This window comes from Cebus imitator, unplaced genomic scaffold (genome assembly GCF_001604975.1).
Source record: "Cebus imitator isolate Cc_AM_T3 unplaced genomic scaffold, Cebus_imitator-1.0 Scaffold285, whole genome shotgun sequence".
Lineage (NCBI taxonomy): Eukaryota > Metazoa > Chordata > Mammalia > Primates > Cebidae > Cebus > Cebus imitator.
Genome location: NW_016107600.1, coordinates 1,570,129 through 1,592,049, shown reverse-complemented (window position 1 = coordinate 1,592,049; position 21,921 = coordinate 1,570,129). Strand labels below are relative to the sequence as shown.

The following is a 21,921-nucleotide window of genomic DNA, read 5'->3' as shown; positions in this document are numbered from 1 at the left end:
AAGACTGTGGAAAGAAATCTGCGGAATCCCCCCAATCAGGGGTGGAGAGAGAAGACGCAGGGGTTCCTGAACCTCGGGAAAACAGGAAGGAAATGTAGAGTGTGTGATTTGCTTGCAGGACCGGCCAGCGGAGATATGGAATGGTTTTGTATTTTCATTTGCAGGGTCACCGTGGCCTCAGCATGGGGGTTATCCAGGGCAAGGTTAGGCTGTTTAGGCCCCAGACGAGACTTGGGACAGTCCGGGCAGCAGTCAATCCAGGGAGCCATTTGTCCCACCGCCCATCCCGCGGGAAACGGGCGAGACTTTATGGCCACTCTGTTTGTATTATCTGCATAAGTCTTTCCCCACCAGTTTGATCGAAACCGTTCCCTTTTACGAGGACCCAACGAAAATTTCCCGTCATATTTATCAGCCAGGAATAAAAATTTAGTATGGGAACTGATATTTCCTCATTTATGGGACGATGAAATTAAATACCAAAGCAATTGAGAATTATATGGCTTTGGGGGTTCCCTCCCCCCTCTTTCACGGCTTCTTTATTTTCCTGCCTGGTGTGCTTTTCCCAGGAGTTTAGTGTCCCAGTTCTCTACCCTTACCCCCCATTTTGGAGTCTGGTGGGACCTTTTCCCCACGGCCAAGTGCCCCTCTGCCACCTCAGCCTTTCCTTTTTTTCCTCTGAATGTTAGTAGCTGGGGGCCAGGGCAGCTGCCAGAGCCTCTGCCCAGGCCAGCCAGGCCAGGCTGGGATCAGAGAAAGGTTTGCAGGGAAGAGCGTCAAAGGGTCTGAGCTAAGTCTGGGGAGGGGGTGAAGGAGATAAATTTCAGACAAGCCCCAAGGCGTAACCTGGGGAACCAGCAGAAAGGGAGCAGAGCCGTCGGCCTCGGGGGCCCACCAGCCCAACTTCTCTCCAAGCCCACCTCTCACCTTAGTCAAGGGAGAGGACGGAGTCGCTTCGGAATCCTTGCCATTATTAATGAAAATAATACTCCCGGGAGAAGGAGCCTCCCGCCTCGACTCCCACCTCCTCACAAGAACGAATAGTGTTTAAAGTTGAAATAATTAGAAGTATGATAAACACGGCTCATTAATGAAAAAAGAAATCAAATTCATCAGCCTAAGTGGGACCCCCGGTGGGACAAATGTTTGCCTCTAATTACGCAAGATAAACGAAAACCCGGAGCTGTTAAACTAGAGCCCGCTCGGACGCAGACCTGAATAACTTGTTGGGTTTTCACAGACTTTGGGATTCTGCTTCAGTGGAGGTAAAAGGAAGGAAAAAGTGAGTGTTGGAACTTGGCGAAGGGAGCATTTGTGCGGGTCTGAGTCCCAGCCCTGCCCCCTTGGGCTCGGTCTTTCCTGAGGCCACGAGCAAAGGCTGTTCCTGTCCTATTGTCCGGGCCTGGCGTTCAAAGGCATGCGGGCCGCCACAGCCACCCCGCCTGCCGCCACTGCCAGGCACCCACCTCCCTGCCCCACAGGGCCAAGACCCTTCGGCCTGTGCCCTTGGCAACTGAATTGGGATCCAGGGGAAGTCTGTGTTGCTAGAATCACCCACATATGGACTGTTATTAATCCATTTCCCCAACTTTCCCAGAGTGCCGAGAGACCTGTGCCTACGCCTAGGTCTGGGGCTCCCCCTTCTTACCTCAACTTGGGAACATGAAAATTCAGGGCTGCAGGCCACAATGGGGCTCAGACTTTGCTTTCCTCCTGACAAATCCCACCCACCCCAGTGCCCTGGCCCCTTTCACCCTTCCTGGGTACCCAGATCCTGGAAAGGCAGCAAGGACGGGGCTGGGCCTCCTTCCGCCTGTGGGGCTGTGAGCAATGCAGAGGAGGAGGGTTCAGGAGCTCCGTGAATACTCCGGGAGGATCCAGCGGGTTCCACAGGGCAGCCCAAGGGCTGGGGCGCTAGGGGTCCCCACATGAAAGCAGAAGGAAAATATGCTTAATGAACAAAAAGGGACTTTGGTTACTTTCCTGGCTGTAGCCCTCAACACACCCCAGGAGCACCCTGGATTCACCAGCAAAAATGATCAGAATTTCCCCAAGAGGTTAAGAAAGTCACCTGGGAAATTTTGAGGATGAAGCGAAAAAGGAAAAAGGTCTTTCCCTTTGGGGTTAAATAATAAAAGAAAAATAAAGTGTGTGTGTTGAAATCTTTTTAAGCAGAGAAAACAGAATCACACCAGAGATTGCAGGATTTTTCCTCTCACTTTGGAGGCCAAGATAAAGCCTTCTCTTCCTAAAACTTGTGGAAAAGATTTGCTTTTCTTCTTCACTAGCACCAGGCTCTGCCCCAGCTGAATTGAAAGCAGGGAAATTCCAGGCAAAATTCAGAATGCCCAGAGACCCAGAAAAGTAAAATATTTACAAACAGGTACTAGAGAGAGGTAGGAGGCTGAGGACGCTTAGCGGGGCCTCTGGTCTGCTCTGGTCCTCACAGCCTCTGGGACAGCTCGGCCAACAGAATCTCTCACATCTTGACATTGTACACACTTGCACACAGATACTACGGAGCTCAGCATCTATACACATGTCTAACTTGCACTTAAATGTGTGTACACAGCCACAAATATTCACTTTTACCCAAAGCACTGTCTGAGATCTCCGAATCCCAAAGCCTGATACCCCGCGCCAACCTGACTGCTTCCTGGCCCTGCTGAAGCTAGCCAGTTATTTAATTTTTGTCCCCTGAATTGAAACCAGACTGCAGACACCTCCGAGGGAAGCCTTGGGGGAAGGAGGCAGGTGGAAAGATGCCTGAGGGGGCAGGCCCTGCTCCCCACTTTAATGGTTTGCTTCTAAGTTGCCCCAGTGTGTCAGGTTTCTAGCGAGTCAGGGCTGTGGTTGGGCTGGCTTGCTCCGGAGAAAAATACCGATCCTTTCTTACCGGTTAATTTCCTTCTCAAAGATCTCTGTTTGCTTTCCTTTCCCTTCTTTTTTTTTCCCCCTTTTCTGTCTTTCTTCTTTCTTTCCTTCTTGTTTTGTCCTTTTTCCTCTTGATTTGCGTCTTTCTGTTTTTCTCTTTCTTCCTTTCTCCCTGTAATACATTATTTCCTTCTTTTTCCAATCCTTTTTCAATTGTCTTCCTTACTTTCCACATTTCCTCGTTTCCTTCTTTATTATACAATTCAATCTTTGCTCTTTTTTTCTCGCCAATTATTTCCTTCCCCTTGACTTTCTTTCCTAAGCTTTCTTATTTTTCTCTGGCGTCCTGGGCTTAGTGAAGGGGACAGCATCAGGCTCCGTCGCATGCCTCCCCAGCCTAGCTGCTAAGGCTTGGAGTTGACCTTCTCCCGCCTACAGCCTTAGTTCAGCTCCACCTCACAAGGCGAAGTGTAGGGCTGCCAGCCACCAGCGGCCAGGCCCCAGCAGTTGTCATTACGGGAGGAAAAATCGGATTCTGGGGCACATTCACACTAATGCTGATGGCTTCTTGAAGTGCCAGGATTCAGGGATCGTACATCTTCACTTCCATCACCCCAAAGGAGCCTTGTCTACCAGGCCTACCTTTGGAGAAGCCGTCCTGACCTCCGGAGCTGAAACATTAAAATGGCTCCAAAGGTGAGCCCAGTTGGTGCTCCCAAGGCTGGAGTCAGGAGAAATGAGCGAGTGGGATTCTGTCAGTCCTAGGCTGAGGGGCAGATCCGGGGGTCATCCATGGGCAAGGCCATCTCCCACATGGCTGCCTTTGTTCTCTGTTCCTGGACTGCAGCCCTGCGGGCCCTCTGTCTCCTTTGGTCCTGCAACCACTCCAGCCTCTGGCAGGAGTTTCTTGGTGTTTTGGGTTCTTTCTTCAAACCCATTGTTGACTTCACAGGCGGCAGGCAGGCATGCAGGGCTGCGTGTGCAGAGACCCTCCCCAGTCAGCAGTCTGAGTCAAGGTTATGGGTCTCTGCTTTGTGCAGTGGGTTAGAAGGGGGAGCGTGCAGAAATGCGTGTGTGTGTGTGTGTGTGTGTGTGTGTGTGTGTGTGTGTGGAGAGAGAGAGAGAGAGACAGAGAGAGAGAAAGTGCCTGCAGGAGAACGACAGGGTGTAATGAGGGAAGATCTTGACATGCGATATTGTCCCAACTTTTGGAGTCTGTAAGAGTGTGACTCAAGAGCAGAGTGGACAGGACTCTGTACAAAGATGCCTCAAAGCTGAGTCCAATATGGGCCTCAGGTAGGACTGACTCAGACCTTCAAGGCTTTTTGCCTTAGACAGAGAAAGACAGCTCCATCCGCTCCCTTCCCTACACTGTAACACCCCCCTCAGCCCCTCTCTCCCTTGCCTCTCAAAGACTTGAGATTTCATCCTATGGCAAGACCAAAACTTTTAAGTTTTTTTTTTTTTTTAAAGGGATGGAGAATCTTGTAAAATTTTTATGCCAAACAAAGTTATAAAAACTTCCCGGGCGTTGCCTTTTCTAAAGGTTTATATGAATAATAAAGAGTGTAGTCGCGTGCACTGGTTCTGGCGGGCTCTGAGTAGGGAGGGGTTAGCAAACAGCGTTATCCAACCTTGGGGCACCAGAAAACCCCAGTGGCTGCCCCCTTCAGGGAACAGTGGCCCAGAAACAATTGCCCTACGGATTCCTGAGAGAGGCGGGGAAAGCGAAGGGGTGGTGCCCTTGACTCCCTTGAAGTTCAAAGTTCTTCTTTGCCCTTAAGAGAAGAGCCCTCTCTGCTCTCAGCCCACTCGAGAAATTAGCCCAAGGTAGTTTCTCCCCACTCTGGTTAAGAACTGGCTCTAGTATCCCCAACTCTGTTCACCTTTCAGATACCTGGTTTGCACCTTTTTGCTCTCCCCCAACAGGGCTGCCCAATGTTTCCATCTGGGACACCTAGAGCCAGGGGGCTTTCTATTAGAGGTGCTTGGCAGGGATTTTGAGCCTTCTTACAAAGGGCCCTTGCATCGCCATTGCTCAGCAATCTAAGAGTCTGAGTGACAAAGAAATCCCAAACTCAAGGCTACTCCCAAACCCATTTCTCATTTTGAGTGCCCTTGATTCCTCCTGCACCCCTAAAGCCCATGGTGGGAGGGGGAGGAGCCCAGAGTGCTCTCTCAGCCCACACCACTTAATACCCTTGTAAACTCCCACGTGCGCTATAAACTTGGATTTTTACAACCAACATTCCTCCTTAGCTCCGGGAAACTTTGAACTCGGCCTCAGGTTTATTTACTGTGGGGGGGGGAGGGTGGGGAGGAAAGGAACTGGGGAGCTGGGAACTGAGAAAGGCTGGAGAAAAGAGGAAAAATGTGGGGCAAGAGACTGAGGAGGTGGGGATCTGGGGTGTGGGGAGAGCCAAGACCCTCCACTACAGGTTTGTTTACTATTTAGGGCGGAAGCGGATTCTAATACAGGCCAGACTGGGTCGTTAAGGTCGAAATGAAACTGAGTTTAGAGACGCGGGTGGTTGGGGGGGGGGTGCTTTATGGCAGCGTCTAGACGAGGATCTTTTGTTCCTGGGCAGTGCTGTGGCTGGAGGGGATTACCCCAAGAGGTTGCGCCCAGAGTGCCCCTGACCTGCAAGGGGGGTGGGGCATCTTGGGAGTCCGAAGGTGGGTTTGTTTGGGGGCCAAAAACCCCATTTCCCCCCTTTTTAGAGGGTCACCAAGGACTGGCAGGTTCCTGGCTTGGGTCACAGAAGCCTTTGTTTTTCTTTCATGATGACCTTCTCCTCTCATCTACCAGAAATCTCTTCTGGAGTTGAGGACATTTTCTGGACTGCACATTGCAGAGAAAGTACTACCTGCGGGTTTTAACTATTTTTCTCCAAAATCAGGAGGCATTTTGAGGTTAATATTTTGCTTTATAAATAGGTTCTTCTATCCTAATTTTCCAGGAAACATGACCAGCAGGCTAATGTTTCCTAATGTGGCCAGTGGATAAACATCATCCTAAGAAGTGTCACACACACACAAACATACAGAGGTCCCTCAGTTGCATTTGTGCTCACAATCAGCAAAGACTGCCAGTGATCACAAACCACAGAGACACAAGCTCTAGATGTGCATGTGGTCAGGTTTACTCCATAAAACAGACAAAGCATACCAATAATATTCCTTCTCATCTGTGCCTATAGGCGCACTGAGTCAAATAAAATGTGGGTGTATGAGCACATGGGAGGATTGTGGGCTGCATATACATCCTAGTTTGCAAACCTTGTCTCACGATCCACGTTTACAAATTAAGATTCAGATGCCTAAGCTGCAGGGATTCCTACCATCAAAAATGACAGAACCTAGATTTGATAGTCATGATGCTTTTTCCTTTCATCCAACAAAATTGTATCAACAAAAATATTTTCTTTGAATTATACAAAGACAGAAAGAGGGGGAAAAGATGAGATAATTGGTCCCGAATGTCTGCCCCCAAATAACGAATTTGAAACAGAGACCAATGAAGTGCCCTCACTGAAAGCACTACAAGGGCCATGATTATCTTTACACAGAAGAAACATGCGCAAATATAGATGGTTATGGTGACCATCCCCACAGGTCATCTCCATCCCCAGTGCCAACGCCTACAAAACAAATCTCTGGGGCTTTCTACTGTGGGATACCCAATGTATAAACATCAGGGTGGCCCCAGCCTAGGCGTCTTGTTGTGTCTGGGAAAGCCTGGCCATTTGTGCCAGAGGGAAAGCAGCCAGGCCCCACCTTCCCACCCCCAGGAGCTGTGGAGAGGAGAGGGAGGGGGCTGGTTTCCCCTTCTGTCCCCTCCTTCCTTAAAAACAGTATATAAAAATTCCAATACAGACTTCTCATAGAGGAAAAAAAAAAAAAAAAGCCCTACCCTCAACACTACACATTTAACTGCGACAGACGGAGACATCTGGCAGAAGGGTGGTGGAGCCAAAAAAATTCCTATAAATTTAAATTCGATGATGGTTACAATTAACTCCACAACAAACGTGTACTTAAACGGAAAGCCGTTGCTGGGCGTTTGGACACAGCTCGAGCTGCACGTGAGAAAGGAGAGCTTAAGAGTAGCTGTGGAATGTCCTCAGCTTGAGAGCTTGAGGAAACTATGGCCATACTCTTGGCCCTGCCAGCAGACAGGAGCTCCAGGCCCGTGCGGCCAGCACTGGCCTACCTCACCTCAGTGTGCCTGTTCTCACCCGCTGGGCTCTGCCCGCCTGCCTCCTCCTCCGCAGCTGCCTTGGGAGGATGGAGGATTTTAAGAGGAGAGGGGTTAATAAAAGGATTAAATAAAATCATAATATTGAACAGAATGAAATTTATCTTTATTTGCCACCAAAAAAATGTTCACAGCAATCCCTCTGGGATGGGAGCAGGGTGGGGAGTGCACATGGACACATGCACTCACGCACAGGGAGAGAGATGGGTGACTCGAATCTCATTGGGGCATCCCCCCTTCCCCTCCAGATGGAAAGAAACGCTTGGGAAACTTATTTACAAAAATCCAGGCCCCAGCACGGGGGAGGCGCCCAATCCCATCTCCCTACTGCCTCCACCACCCCAATCTTTTTTCTTAAAAAAGAAAAAAAAAAAAAAAAAAAAAAAAAAGCGGTAACAACTGCATAGACTATAGCTATAAATCCATGAAGTGGGGCACTGCTTCGAAAAAGGTTTGGAAACCTCAATGCACCGATTAAGAAATTTCAAAGGAAGGTTCTACACATTCACAGGGAGAACAACTAGGCTCGGGCGGGGCCTTGGCGAAGACGGAGGTAGGACACGGACTTTGCACACCTAACACCAGGTCGAAGGTACGGAAATTTCACAGCAAGGCAGGATCACATTTAGCTGCCCCCTAAGGAGTGGGGCAAGGTGGGGTGGGAGTGGGGAGCCCGAGAAATTTCCGCTGGCAGACAGGCTGTCTTAGCGGATCTTTTCACTTGGGCAAGGGAAGGCTTTTAGTTTGAGGATTGTTCGGCTCAGGCGCTTACTACTGTCGCCCCTCCCCCACCCAATCCGAGCAGCAAGACCTTGTCGCCGAGGTGTGTTTTCTTTTAAATAAAAGTCTTGGCCTCGGCGCCAACGGTGTTCACTCGCCGTGCATCAGACACTTCCCTTCACCCCCTTTCCAGGCCCGGTCCCTGTCCCACAGCGCGAGTCAGGCCGAGGGTCCAGGAGGTTCCGGAATGGAGTGCCGGCCACGGCGGTGGGGGCCAGCCCTGGCCCAGTCCAGTTTTCCACCAGCGGAAAGAAGACGACTTAGAAAATAAAAAATAAAGATAAAATAAAATAATTTTCCCCTCCCCCTGCCCCCAAAAGGGCCCGGTCTGCGGGTTACAGCAGCGGATTTCCCGAGAAATACTGCAGCCGGTCTCTGCTCAGTTTTTTTTCTTTCATCCTTCTGTTCTGAAACCAAATTTTCACTTGTCGGTCCGTCAGGTTCAGCATCCGGGACAGCTGCAGCCGCTTCTCTTTGTTGATATACACGTTGAAGAAAAACTCTCGCTCCAGTTCCCGGATCTGGAATTTCGAATAAGGGCAGCGCTTCTTGCGGGTGCGAGGGGCGTCTGGAGGGAGGGGAGGGGGCAAGTTCGAGGAGAGGGGGGAGAGAGACACGTGAGACCCGGGCGACCCAAGCCCGCTCAGCGCTCCGCGGCCCTTCTCCCAGCCCCCGCTGGCAGCCCTCCCGCCAGGCGGCCGCCTCTCCTGCGGCCCCGGCGCCCGGGCAAGCCTCGACCCCCTGCCAGGTCTAGCGGGTCCCGACCCCAGGCCACTGAGCGACAGCGTCCCCGGTCCTCAGGCCAGAGCCGCCGCTGACAGGGTATAGAAGGGGAGGAAAGCTGCCGGGGCCACGTGCGTCCCCTCGGGGACCCCCTGCCTGCTCCCCACGGCCCTCAGGCCCTTCCTGCGCAGCTCTTCTAGAGGTTCGGAAAGCCCACCACCCCCTCCCTCAGAAATCTGTGGGGGAAAGCCGAGAACTGGCGCGAAGCGGTGAGATCTGGCGAGAGCAGTGGAGAGGCGGGGAAGAAGCCGGACAGCAGGCACCGGGACTCCAGAGAGCCGCTTCCGGGGCCCTAGCGCCCCGGGACGCCCGCGGGGCCGCGCCTTCCACGTCGCAGTTCTAGGCCGGCATGGAGGCCGCGGACCCAGGAGAAACGCCTAGACCCCCGCCTGGAGTGCAGTGGAGCCCTGAGCCGCCTCTCCCCGTTCTCCTGTCGCCGCTGACCCCAAGGTTACTTGGGTTTCTGCTCGAGGACCCGCAAGCACATAGTTTCAGCATTTTCAAAAATAGTTTTTAAAAGGATCGGAGGGGCCCTGGCTTGCCTCCCCGGTCTCAGGTTCTGCTCCATTGCTCCTCTCCCCCACCTCTCCCCCTCTGTGGATCTCTCCCTGTCTTTCCCTCGCCCTCCCCTTTCTCCCCCTCCACCCCTCCCCTCCCTCCCACTCCCCGGCAGCCCGGCTCCCCATCCTTCTTTAAATGCTCCTCTAAGTTCACGATCAAAGTTAATATCGCCCGCAATGGTGGCGCTTTTAAAAATTTCACAGACCGAGGGAGATAACGGGGGAGGGGGGTTCACCCGGCTTTTCCAAAGAGCCCTTTTCCCTCCCTCCCCACCCCTTCTCCATCGTAAAAAGTCGAGTCGTTGGGAGAGAGGGCTTTGTAGGTTATAATAAAATCCTTTGAATGCTTATAAAACTCCACATAAAATCGGACTGACCCAAAACACGAGGCCATTCCTGCTCCCCTGGCCTCCCCCCTGCTCTCGCCCTCCCTCCCTCGCTCCCTCCCTCGCTGCCCGCCCGTTCCCGGCCGCTGCTACCTACTGGGGGCGGCTCCTTTGGCCGGCTCCTTGGCCGCAGAGTGGGATGAACCGGACGAGCTGGGATTTGTGTTCTCCTCCTCAGCCTCCGCCTCGGCACCCGCCTCAGCCTGGGACGCCAGTCCCGAGGCCGGGGGCGCCTCGGGCTCCCCCTTGGCCTCGCCCTTGCCGGAGCAGGGGGGCTCGGCGGGCGCGTCGCCGCCACCGCAGTAGGCGTTGTCGAAGAAACGGTCGAAGGCTTGAGGCAGGACGCTGTTCTTGTTGACTGAGGAGTAGAAGCCGGCGGGGGCTGCATGCGGGGCGCTGGGGTGGTGGTGGCCGCCGTAGGAGCCTTCGTTTTTCATGAGGATCTCGGTGACGGTGGAAGGAGGCAGGCACTCCCGGTGCATAAGCTCGTCGGCCGCCGCATAGCAGGAGGAGTAGCTGTTCCGATGGTGCCACTTGCTGGATGGCTCCAGGCCGTAGGAGACCTCCCGGACCGGGGGCACTTGGGCAGAGTAGGGATAGGAGATCTGACGAGAGGGGGCCTGGGGCAGGAAGGAGGAGACCGTGGAGAACTCGGGCATGTAGTAAGTGCAACTGGGCAGATAGAGGTTGGAGGCGCAGCTCCCTCGCTCGCCGAAATCAGCGCCCCTCTCCTTGCGCGACGGCGAGCAGAAGTTGCCCAGGTTGACCGAGTTAAACATCGTTCTCCTCTCCTGCCGGCTCCGGATGGAGGTTTTGGACCGGTGTAGCGAGGGGGGAAAATTTGGGAAGGCGAGATGACGCGTTATCCGTCTTAGTCTCTCTCCCCGAGCACGTGATCCAAAGTAGATATTGTCATATATCAGTTCGGAGCACTTCGCAGACGTAGGAGGGGTTCTCTCTTAGGTAAGATCGGGGACGTTCAGGCGATTGGTTTGCAAACACCGCAGAAACATTATGAAAATCAATTGCAGATTTGTATTCGTTTTTCTCTCGTCACTCCCCTTCTCTCCATACCACAGCCCGAGCAAAGGAGGAGAGAGAGGGTTGGGGTGGGGTGGGCGGTGGGATGGGCGAGGGTGGTGGCTGGGAGGGGGTAACTGTATTTTTTTCTAGCTGCTGCTCTTTTTTCCCCCAGGATTGGGGGAAGGAGGAGGGCTCTCACGTATGGGGGTCTTGCCTCCTCCCTGTGATCAGCACCAGAAGGGTGGGAGTGAGGACTTCTTTCCCACTGCCTGATTTCCCCAGAGAAGTGAATCCTTTCCCTTAAATCTCAGGGACTCTTACCCCTCCAACCTGCAGAATCATCGCCTGTTCACAAGAGTTTGAAGAAGTCCGCTCTTTTCCTGGCCAGAGCTGGGTGTCAAGACTACCTTTTTGGAGTCCTTAGAGAGACTCCTGGAAGAGTATCTGAAGTTTCCCAAAGGTGAGGCAGCCCAGCTGCAAGCCAGTGTCCCAACTTTGTCTGGCTTGCTGTGCTGCCGTTGGCTAGGGAGTCGGATTAGTCATAAACGAGTGGTGAGCAGTGCGCCAGCCGCCCAGCCGGTGCCTGGCGAAGTCTGGGAAAAACCTTCTCTAATGTTGTGTTAAATATTTAGTATGAGAGAGTGGCGCTGGGTGAATATTTCATGCCTGCCTTTATTGTCAATCAATGTGAAGAAAGCTACATCCACTGTGGATTTTCAAATCCCAAACCCCAAAGAAAAGGATTGGAATGAGAGCCATGTATCTTCTATGTCAGGGCCTTTTGGCTTAGCGACTCAGCCTCAGCTAGTGGGTTGAAAAGAAGCCTAGTGTCGGGGTCCAGGAAGAATATGGTGGGGGGACTAGGTTTGGGGTTCTTATCCTTGGATGATTGCAAGGAATGTAAGGTGGGTGGTGGGGCCAGGTATGGGTCTCCAGAAGAGACTAGCAGGACAGTGGAAAGGAGCAGTGGATGCTATGGCATCAGGGCAGGGCCAGGGGCCACTCCCTAGTCAAAGCCCCCTGCTGCTGTCCCTGGGGCTGTGACCAGATCTTAGTGCCTCCTTCCTATTTCTCAGTCCTTCCCTGCTCTCCTTCAAGTCTGTCAGCCTCCTTGGTAGCTGTAGCCCAAGAAGTAAGTTCCAGATTCTGCATCCCCAACCCCTTGCCTTCCATCCCTCCGAGCACCACAGGACACATGTGGCTGAAAATCACTTTACTGAACGGTCCAAGGGGCCAAAAGCAACCAGCATGAGCTGAAAGCAACCTTAGACCCAAAGAGGAGCTGCCAGGGCATGATTTGCTTGGGAAGGAGGGGAAGAACCAAAGCCCCTAAGGGCTCAGCCCAATGCACACTCAGGGAAAACAAAAAATAGCCCAAACTCTCTTTACACCCATAACCCTTACTTAAAATTAGTGTCCACTTAAAAAAATTAGACTGGATTTGTTTTCATGGAACATGATCAGGTGCTGTGGCTCCCAAACCAGATAGTAAGGACACAAAAAAATGTAGCTTATCTCCATATGTAACCTCTAAAATCCATTCCTCCTCAGCCCTCCTGCCTCCCCAGCATTTACAGCGACACCTGGGTGGAGTCTGCCTCCACCATGGGTCCCATTCTCGGGGTGGTTCTGGAATATTCAGGGATAGGACTCAGGCGCCCGCCTACCTACTCAATGCTGGGCGCTTCTTCTTTAGTTCTGGTCAGATCTTAAACTGAAGCAAAGAAGAACTAGATTTGGGCTTTGCTAAAGTGTGAGGCTTCTCTGTCGGGAAGGGACCACAAAAAGAAAATCTGTTGTTTCCTTTTTCCCCAGCCCTTTTTATAGGGTGAGCTGGGCCAGCATTTTTAATTACAATGGTGGGGAACTATGGACTGTGGCTTTTAATGGGGTTTGCACTGACCTCATTAAATTCGAGTTTATTGGAGGCAAAATGCTCCCCAAACAATGATAGGAACCAGCAAGAGGGAAGGGAGAGGTACCCCTATCCTTGCAGAGGTGTGAATGAGGGCTCAAGTCTCAGCTCCTCCTTTCTCCACTTCCACCCAAGGCTCTGCTTCCTTCCCGCTCGTGGCCCTCCAGGGTGAAGTGGGGCCCAATCCCCCAAGGCAGATTCAGCACAGCCCGGGCTGCAGTGGGGGTAGGGGCTGCTTCCTGTGAAGAGACAGCTGCTGGCCTGAGCACTTGAATTTGACCACCAAAGTTTATTCCCGGGCCACCATAAAAGTGAGCCAGGCGGCAACAAGGAGCTGCTGGCGGCCCTATTTCCTTGAAACAAAAAAGAAAGGCAAAAAAGAATGTCAAAGAGTTGATGTCTAGGAAACTCTGGGGTCTCCCAACAGAGACATCTGGAAAATAATAAAAGGAAGGCATGAAGTTTAAAATGTTCTCTGGTGTTGATAAGACTTAGTTTTTCAACAACTCAAAAAACCGCTAGCAACTGGAAGTTGCTGCTAGGGTAAAGGAAAGAAGGCCCTGGCCACTGAGGTCAGCTAGACATTTGTGGGCAAAAATGCCCACGGTGTGAAATAGCCTCCCTGCCCAGCCCTGGGTCCAGGCTACCTGGAAGCTTCAGCTGAGCTGCTTGCTCCAGGCTACACCCTCTCTGCCTGCTGAGTCTGGCCAAAGCCTCAATGTCTCCCCACACAAGACCCATCCCTGGCCCCCAATCCCTTCCTTGTCAAGCCCGCTCCAGGTTGCTTATTTGTACCTTATCTGGTGGGTACCTGTGGCCTCTCCAACTGCTTTGAGTCCTGAAATTCCGAAATTCATCTGAAATTCTCTGCAGCAGGGCCATCCCGCCCTCCCCACTGGATGTTGGTGTCCTCAGTCAGCGCCACCAGTCAGCCTGGCCATTAGCAGGCGGCTGCGGTTTGGGCGGCTCTCCCGGTAGCCTGACCCTGGCTAAGGCAGACTCCAGCACCCTTCCCTCCCACACACGGACAACAGGGGCGGCTTCAGAAGGAGGCAGCAGTGTCTCCCAAATTCTGGCCTGGGTGGCTCCCAGATCAAACTCCTGCATACAGTGTTGGAGCCTCCTGGTAGCTTGTCTATTTCCTCCTGCTGATCTGGGTTCTAGAGAGCAGATCTTGGTAGGGAAAGATCCATCCCACAGACCATGAGCTGGGAAGGAAAATGCTGAAAGGAGAAATGGGGCCTGCATGAGCTCCAGTGGGCTTGGATTATAAATTCAGCCTGTGTGGAGTCAATAAAAAGATAAGCAGAGAGAGTCCCATGGATAGACACCTTCATTTGTTCACATGCTGGGCCAGCAAGGAACACTCATTAGAAATTGGCTTTCACCTTCTTGCCTATATTTCTCTCCCTTAGAGTAATACCACTGCCTGCAATAATCCCTTTAGTATGCTTTGGGATTTTCAGGTCAGCAGTTTATCATGCACCCGGGATACCCCAGCCCCAGCCAGGGAAAAAGAAGGGGGTGGGACTGCTAGTTCCTGGCTTCCACCTCTTCTCAGACTTGGCCATTGCCCCAAGCCTGAGTCCCCAAGTCAGGCCACCTAAGCTGCTGGACGCTGCTCAGAGCTTCCTGGGACCTTTGGAGGAGGTAGTGGGGAGGGAGAAGGGCAGCTTCCTTGCCCCCACAGGCCCCACCCAGCTTCCTCTGTGGAGAGATTGTCCCAGGAGGCTAGCAACCCGACCCTATTTCTTCCCATAAAAGCCCCATTTTACGAGCCCGTTTCACTGGCCCCCTCACCAAATGCTCCAAAATGAAGGAAATGTCTTAAAAGCAGTCTGGAAATGGAGCCGCTGCTATTGGGCTTTAGTTTCCTAAGCCAGTGGCCGTGGCACAGAAAATACCTTTTCTGGATGGGATTACTCTGTTGGGCCACCCAGATCTCCCGCCTCGCCTCAGAGCAGAGGCCAGTTGGCCAGAGCCCTGATTCTCTGGATTTAGCTCCTACTTTAAGGCTCGGACCTAGTCCGTGCTGATCAAAGTGAGCTCGCGGCATTTTTATGAGATCAACCTCAGTGGCTCTTTACTAGCAATCAGATGCCTAGGTTGAAAATGCAAAAGGGAACAAACAGCTAATCAATCCAAAAAGGAAAAGGAAAAAAAAGGGGGGGGGGATTGAGGAGGCATGGGGTGAAAAAATTCAGGTGACACAGAGCAAAAAGTGTCCTGTCACCAAAAACAAAAAAAGATTCTTTGGCTCCAGCAAGAATCATTTGTTTGTGGATTTGTTCCAGCCTCCAGGCCCTGCCTTCTGCCTGCACATTCTGCCCTGATTTCCGGAACCTGGAAGCCTGGGCGGGCAGTGGGGAACTCTGACTCGCCTGAGCTCTGAAGCTTGCTCCGAAAGATTCCACAGTGAGGACTGCTGCGTGGGGTGAGTGTGGTGGCCTATGCCTCCTTACCCCAGCAGGGAAGGTGCCTTCTGCTCAGGATTTACAAGTCTCCCCCATTTCGCTGCTTTCCTCTCTGCGGGCTCAGTGGTTTTCTCCTCACTGTAGCCAGAAGTTGAGCTACAGGAAGATTCGCCAGAGATTTATCGCCTGGCCCCAAACTTGGAGAGCCTGGTTGTCATAAACAGCCGTCTATTGTCTAGACTTTTATCTCTGGGTATGGATCGTGCATTAGTGAGGCTCAGGAGATATGGGGCTGGCTCTGTGGGGTGTGCATGCAGCCAGTGCCTGCCCCAGGCCCCAAGGGTTTCTTTGGGTCAGTTTATGAGAGTGCACAAATTTGTGTACGCTCTTGGAGCTGGGCAGGTACGCCTGAGTGTTCTCGAGTGGAGGCCCAAGGTAGGGAAGTTGCTTTTTCTCTGTGTCTGGGAACATTCCGGTGCGTGTACTTGTGTGTTGGGTGAGAATTTGTCACGGTATGCTTTGTTTCTGGGGCATTTTAAGTGTTCCTGCCTGGGCTTTTTCGGGTTTTATTAACTTGCATCCGCTTGGCCTGTTTATGTCCCTTCCAAGCAGATCATCTGGTGTTTTTCAATATTGGAGTGCATTGTGTGTATTTGGCTTCTCTCAGGAAATGGTTTTGGGTGATACCTTCCCAGTCTTACTCCCTCAGATTCCCCCACCCACCCTGAGTCACACCTCAGCTTCTGCCTCCACCAGGGTGTCTGGCCCTACCCCGCTCTCTGCAAGTCCCTAAATCTCCAAAGTGCCTGCCAATTTTATGTCACAGACGTGAAGCACATTTTTTGCAGGGTGAGGTCTGGCTATCTCTATCTTTCCCACACTAGGAGGAAGGGTCCCGCTCATAAGCCACCTCACTATCTGGGACTCCCCTTCCCAGGCTGAGGGAACATAAGATAGGGCCTACCCAGTCCATTTCAACTGTTTAAAATACTATCCACGGAGCTCTAGATACTGCCAAAGAGAGCCTGCTGTTCCCTCCCTGGGGCTTCCTGGCTACTCCTTCAGCCCCTTGAGCCCAGGCATTTTGTAACATAAGTGGCACTTTGCCCAGATTAAACATCTATGGCAGGGACACTTATCACCTTAGATCTTGGGGGCAGAGCTGCTTTGAAAGCCAGGATCATTTAACATCACCAGAAATAATCAAATCCTCCCCCTTTGTGTTTGGGTGATGAGAATACAAGGGTAGGAGAAGGCCTGGGAGTTCCACCAACCAACCCCCCTGCTCCTGTGGGCTCCCACCCGGGACCTAGACCCTCATGTCCCTAATATCCCTGAGGTGCTCTCAACCAGAAAGGTAAAGTGGGAGGGGGCAGATCCCAGAGGCCAGCTTTCTAGTTGGGGAGGGTGGAGGTGACAAAAATTAGAGGCTTTGGGAGCTTCGGATTGAACCAGAATTTCCCATCATTGTTTTCTGTGCATTCTTCCCTTCCTTGCAATTATAATTCCAATTTAAGAAGGCCTTAAAATGGTTCCAAGAGCCCAGAGGAGGGGAAAGCGAGCTGTGAGGTCCAGGGAAAAGGTAAATCCTCCGCAGATATCCCACACCAATTAATTTTCTCTCCTTCTTTCTCTCTGTACACCCCCGGAGCTACCCTGGAGGAAAAGGATCAAAGATCTCAGTTCGGGATCCTTCCTCCCAGAGCCTGTGCGTGGCCCACCGCCGAAGGCTGCCGCGGCGGATCCGGAGCTCTTTCCATCTCGCCGGAAGGCTGCGGCGCTGCCCTACGCTCCGGGTCTCCCTGGGTCCCTCCATTCTTGCCTTCTCCCTCCCCCTAGACCAACAAATATACAAAATGCTTGTTTCTCCGCACCCCGGGCCTCCGCGCAGCCGGCTCCGCGCTCGGGAGTCGCGGCCCCCGCACTGGGTCCTTACGCGTTCTGCTTCCAATCCCACCGACTGCAGCCTCCTTCTTTGCTAGCTGCCCGGGTAAAACGCTTCTGTCGCACTTTCCTGCCTCTCCCCCTTTCTTTCCGCCTCTGGATCTGAGAAATAAATAAAATCAAGTCTCCTACCGCACCAGCCCTCCCCACCCCTGCTGCCTCACTTCTGCTCCTTACCGAGTGTACCGCCTTGTTTTCTGAAGGAAACCGTAACATTCAGACATTTAAGCTGTAAATGAACTTTTCTTTATGATGTTTAATTTTCTCTCCAGTTCTTAGGTCCTCCTCCGCTTCGCAGTGGAATGGAACGGATTTAGAAGCCTGCAGTAGGGGAGGAGGGAGTGGAGAGAGGGAGCCCAGAGTTACAGACAGCCGCGAGAGGTACGGAAGACCGGGAGATACTGAGAAAAAGAGAGGGGGGGGGAGGGGAGGGTGGAGGAGGAAGGAGGGAGGGAGGGGTCCCCAGCTGGCAAGGAGCGGAGCCAGAGAGAGAGAAAAAGAGAGAAAAGTTTCCCGGAGTCTTCATTAGTTGATTTCTCTGCCCACCGCTTTCCCCTGCCGGTTCATCCCCAGTAAAAAAAGGGGGGGGGGTGTTATTTTTTTAAGGCCCCAAAGAACCCGATGTTTACAAGACCAGAAATGCCACCGCCGCGTCCTGGCAGAGAAAAGGCTGAAATGGAGGACCGGCGCCTTCCTTATAAGGTACGATGCTAACTTGACCTTCACTTTGTCTTGGCGCCCCCGCCCACCCAGACTGCTGCAGGCGACCGGGCGAGGAAGAGCAACTGCCGACCCTTGTTTCTGCCTCCCTCCCGCCTCTTTTTCTCTTTCAATCTTTCTCTCTCTTTTTTCTTACTTTCATTTCCTTCCTTCTGTCTTTTTCTTCCTCTTTTTTGTGTCTTTCCTTTTTCATTTTCTTTCTTTCTTCTTTTTCTCCTGCTGTTCTCCTCGCTCCCTTTCTTTCACTCATTCCTTTTACCCTTGCCCGGCTGTTTCATAGCTTCCCTGAGTTCTCTCTTGCCTTGCTCTCAGGCACTTCCTTGATCTTTCTCTCTCTTCCACAACCTTCTGGTCCCTTCTGGTCTCAAATCCCAGAAACAACAACGACAAAAATATTTTCAGTCCTTCCTTCATCCCCACTCTGAACTGACCTTCACAGCCCCAGCCTGGCCTTTGCCCCACCCAGGTTTTCCTGGGGGAGAGGGGGAAGGCCAAAAGGGGATCAAAAGGGGTTTCACTTTGGGCCCAGGGCCCGCTTGGGGATGATAAGACCCTGTCTTCCTCACATTGGCCCCCCCTGCAAAGTCTCTGTGACCCTAGTGGGGTTGGACTGACAGCAAAGCCTCAGGCTGTGGGGGCATGGGGAGAGCAGATCCCACAGCTCCTGAAACTATGGGGAGGGGAGTGGAGTTCAAATACCAAATTGTGGCTCACCCTTCTCTGGCTTTCAACCCCTAAAATCCTAGAACTTTCCCTTAAGACACCTGGAGAGGAGACTTAGAGAATTAGGGATTTATAGAGATTCACACACATGTAAAAATAGGATAGAGAAAGACTATGAGGGCCCTCTACCTTGTCTCTTGCTGCCTCCCAGGCTCCAGCAGAGCCTCCGACATTAACTCTAATCGTATCTTGTGTGGCTATAAAGTAATATTATTGACACCCCTATAATTATCTATTATCCCCTTACTTGTAATGATTATAATACTAGGGAGGTAGGTCTATGCGGACAAAGTAAAGCCAAGCAAATATCCTGGAAAATGAAACTGGATCGGAGCATTCAAAAGTGATCTCTTGTGTGTTTTTAAGTATGTTCCAAAATCTATAAGCTCCTGCATAGGGCCTGCTGGATTTAGGAGTAGCCATTTTGTAGGGTTTAGGGTGATGTTGGGAGACCCTACCATCTCCTTTTCCTCTACATCCCATACAACCCCTGGCCCCTCCTCCTCTGCACAGACATCAGAGAGGGTCAGACAATAAAAGAGAAATGCTTTCTCTCTCTCCCCCTACAATTATCTAAATAATTGCATGAATTCTTCCTGGAATACCACTGTGCAGTCAGGGTCAGGATTTCAGCAGGAAGTGCAGGGGACAGAATTCCAAATGGGGGAAGCTGAGAGAGTCCTGCGTTCTTACATTCCCAGACTTTATAGTTCTGTCTAGTGTTACATTGTTTCTTCAGGCAAAGATCTTTGTTCGCCTTCAGTCATATTTCTCCCTTCCCCCTCCCTTTCTTTCGCTTCCCCATCCCCCTTTTTTGAGTCCCTTTAAAGGAGATTCAGATCATCTGCTCTTAATAGATGACTATAAAAGTAAAATTAATTCCCCCCTGCCCTTTAATATCAATATCTTTCCGTTAAGTATGCACATAGGCGAGAATAAACAGAATTAAGTGCTGCAACCCAAACCAGCAATTATACCCAAGGTTTTTTTCGTGTGTGTGTTTTTTATTTTCATTGGATCTGGCTTATCTGGGGATGTTCACTTTGGCAAGAGATAACCAGGGGGTATTTGTATTTTTTTACAAGCTCGTTGGGGCCTGAGCCAGCGCCGACATGGTAGAGAAAGCAACCGCGAAACTAAAGAGAGCCAGACGAGGGAAGAGAGCGCCAGACGGAGGTGAAAGTGAACCACGCAGAGGAATGCAGGCAAGGGAGCAAGGCGGCAGTTCCCCGAACAAACGTGGCAGAGGGCAACACGGGCACTCACAGACAGAGGTTTATGTATTTTTATTTTTAAAAAAATCTGATTTGGTGTTCTATGAGAAAAAGGGAAAATCTCGGGAACGGGAATACAGAGGGAATTATCCGGGTCCTAGCTCACCACATGAACGCCCAGAAGGAGGGAGCGCTGGAAAAACCTGAGCGGGTGTCGGGACAGCACCCGGCTCCAGTCAGCCGCTGGCCCTTACGCTGCCGGGCAGGACCCACGAAGCCCCCCCTCGCGGCCACCCGGGCTTCCTTGGTCTTATCATCTCCATCTTTATGACGAGGCTTGTTAACAAGACCAGCGAGCTGGCCACGCACATCTATCTCAGCCGCGCCCGCTCAGTTGAGCAGCGGGCCGGCGGGGGGACTGGGAGGCGCTAATTAATTGATTCCTTTGGACTGTAAAATATGGCGGCGTCTACACCGAACCCAAGGACTCATAAACAATATCTCTGTTGGGCGTGAGTGCACTGTCTCTCAAAGAATTTTTCCATAGGCATGTGTCAGAGGGTTCCGGATTTTTAGTTGCTAAGGAGAGACCCAAATGGGACTAATTTTAGGGGGCCAAAACAGTTCGTTCAGTGCCAGAAAATGCTTCCCCAAAGGGGTTGGGAGCGTGTTTTGTTGGAAAAAAGCTTGGGTTATAGGAAAGCCTTCCCTGCTACTTGTGAAGACCCAGGCCAGTTTAAGAATTACAAGGAAGCTAAGGGGCTGTGTGACCCAGAAACCTCTCTGTCCCAGCTGGATGCGGGGGACTTGAGCTGCTCCGTCTGGGATGTGAGAGGGACATAGAAGCAGAGGTCCAGCCTTTGCTTCATGCTGCTTTCTATGCTCATGATTCAAAAATAATTTATAAAAAATGAAACCAGGCAGGGTGCAGTGGCTCATGCCTGTAATACCAGCGCTTCGGGAGGCCGAGGGGGCGGATCACGAGGTCAAAAGATCGAGACCATCCTGGCCAACTTGGTGAAGCCCCGTCTCTACTAAAAATACAAAAACTAAAAATACAAAAATTAGCTGGGTGTGGTGTGCGCCTATAGTCCTAGCTACTGGGGAGGCTGAGGAAGGAGAATAGCTAGAACCTGGGAGGCAAAGGTTGTAGTGAGCTGAGATTGCGCTACTGCACCCCAGCCTGGTGACAGAGTGAGACTCAGTCTCAGAAAACAATGAAAAATAAAATAAATAAAAAATAAAAATGAAACCAGCCCTAGACTTTGGAAGCCCTTGAAGGCTCAGCACCCACTCAGGAATCCATCTGCCTGTTACATGCCTTGCCAAGCCACGGTGCCACCCTTTTCTAACAGGTAGTGCAGAGAAACTATAATATACTTATATTAGGTCTAGAAGAATGCATCTTGAGACACATGGGTAACCTAATTATATCATGCTTATTCCATACAGGCATGATTATGCAGTGGGACCCTGGTGCAAAAGGGACTTTGCACTCTAAATATAGACCCCAGCTTGGGACAAAAGTTGCAACAGAGAAATAGACATAGGAGAACACTTATGTAAGTAACGCATGTAGACATAGAAGGGGGATTTAAAAGACAGAAATAATGGAAGTACAGAAGAACAGAAAAAAAAAGACCCAGCAGATGGAGATTACCATTGCCAATGCCTGAACTTCCTCCTGCTAGTAAGATTGCTAGAGAAATGTGTCTTAAACAGTTCACAAACCCAGAGGAATGCACTTTCAATGTATTTAGCACACACACAGCATATTTATAAACATAACTCAGAATGTATTTTCCATACATTGGGTAGATATGCACCTTCTGTATATATAGTATTTCCCGTGCAGTTTTAAAATGTAGACATATTAATATCTAGGTGCATTTTCTATCTATTGGTTTTATATGCCTTATGGAGTATATACTCACATGTCGCTAAATAGACTCAGGACTGCACATTCCTTGTGTAGGATGTGTGTGTAGTGGTTATATGTGTAAATAAAGTTTTACATGTGGTGAATATACGTGCTGTATGTAATCCTTTCCCAGTGGGTTGCTTTCACATACAGTAGATAAAAGTGCCTCTGTGTTTATATTTTATAGAGAAAATATTTTCTATGCCTAGAGTGTACCTGTAGTATAGATATCTGTACATTTTAGACTGTGTTTCAATTTATTAGCAGCACTATGACCAAGTGTGTGCTTTATGGAATATCGTTTCCATGCTATGCATGGGGACTATGCACCTTTCAAAGAGAGCTTCCCAAGCAAGGGCTGCTGGTGGGTTCCATCCTCACAGACCTGTCTTTGAAGAAAACTCTC

The 21,921-nt window shown here is 51.1% G+C and overlaps 1 protein-coding gene across 1 annotated transcript; it reads right to left on the bottom strand.

Moving 5' to 3' along the window:
• Positions 1 to 7,216: 7,216 nt before the first annotated feature.
• Positions 7,217 to 10,612, bottom strand: HOXC11 (homeobox C11). The gene is made up of 2 exons (XM_017501858.2): positions 9,739 to 10,612; positions 7,217 to 8,480 (listed from the first exon to the last, which is right to left on the bottom strand). The coding sequence occupies exons 1-2, from the start codon at positions 10,418 to 10,420 to the stop codon at positions 8,248 to 8,250; spliced, it is 915 nt and encodes a 304-aa protein (XP_017357347.1). The 5' UTR covers positions 10,421 to 10,612; the 3' UTR covers positions 7,217 to 8,247.
• Between the last annotated feature and the right edge of the window lie 11,309 nt (positions 10,613 to 21,921).

Excerpts from the sequence above, each read along its gene's own strand:
- HOXC11 (XM_017501858.2), bottom strand. The coding sequence starts at position 10,420 with ATGTTTAACTCGGTCAACCTGGGCAACTTCTGCTCGCCGTCGCGCAAG. Across the intron at positions 8,481-9,738 it reads GGCCAAAGGAGCCGCCCCCA|ACGCCCCTCGCACCCGCAAG; the intron begins GTAGGTAGCAGC and ends CCCTCCCTCCAG.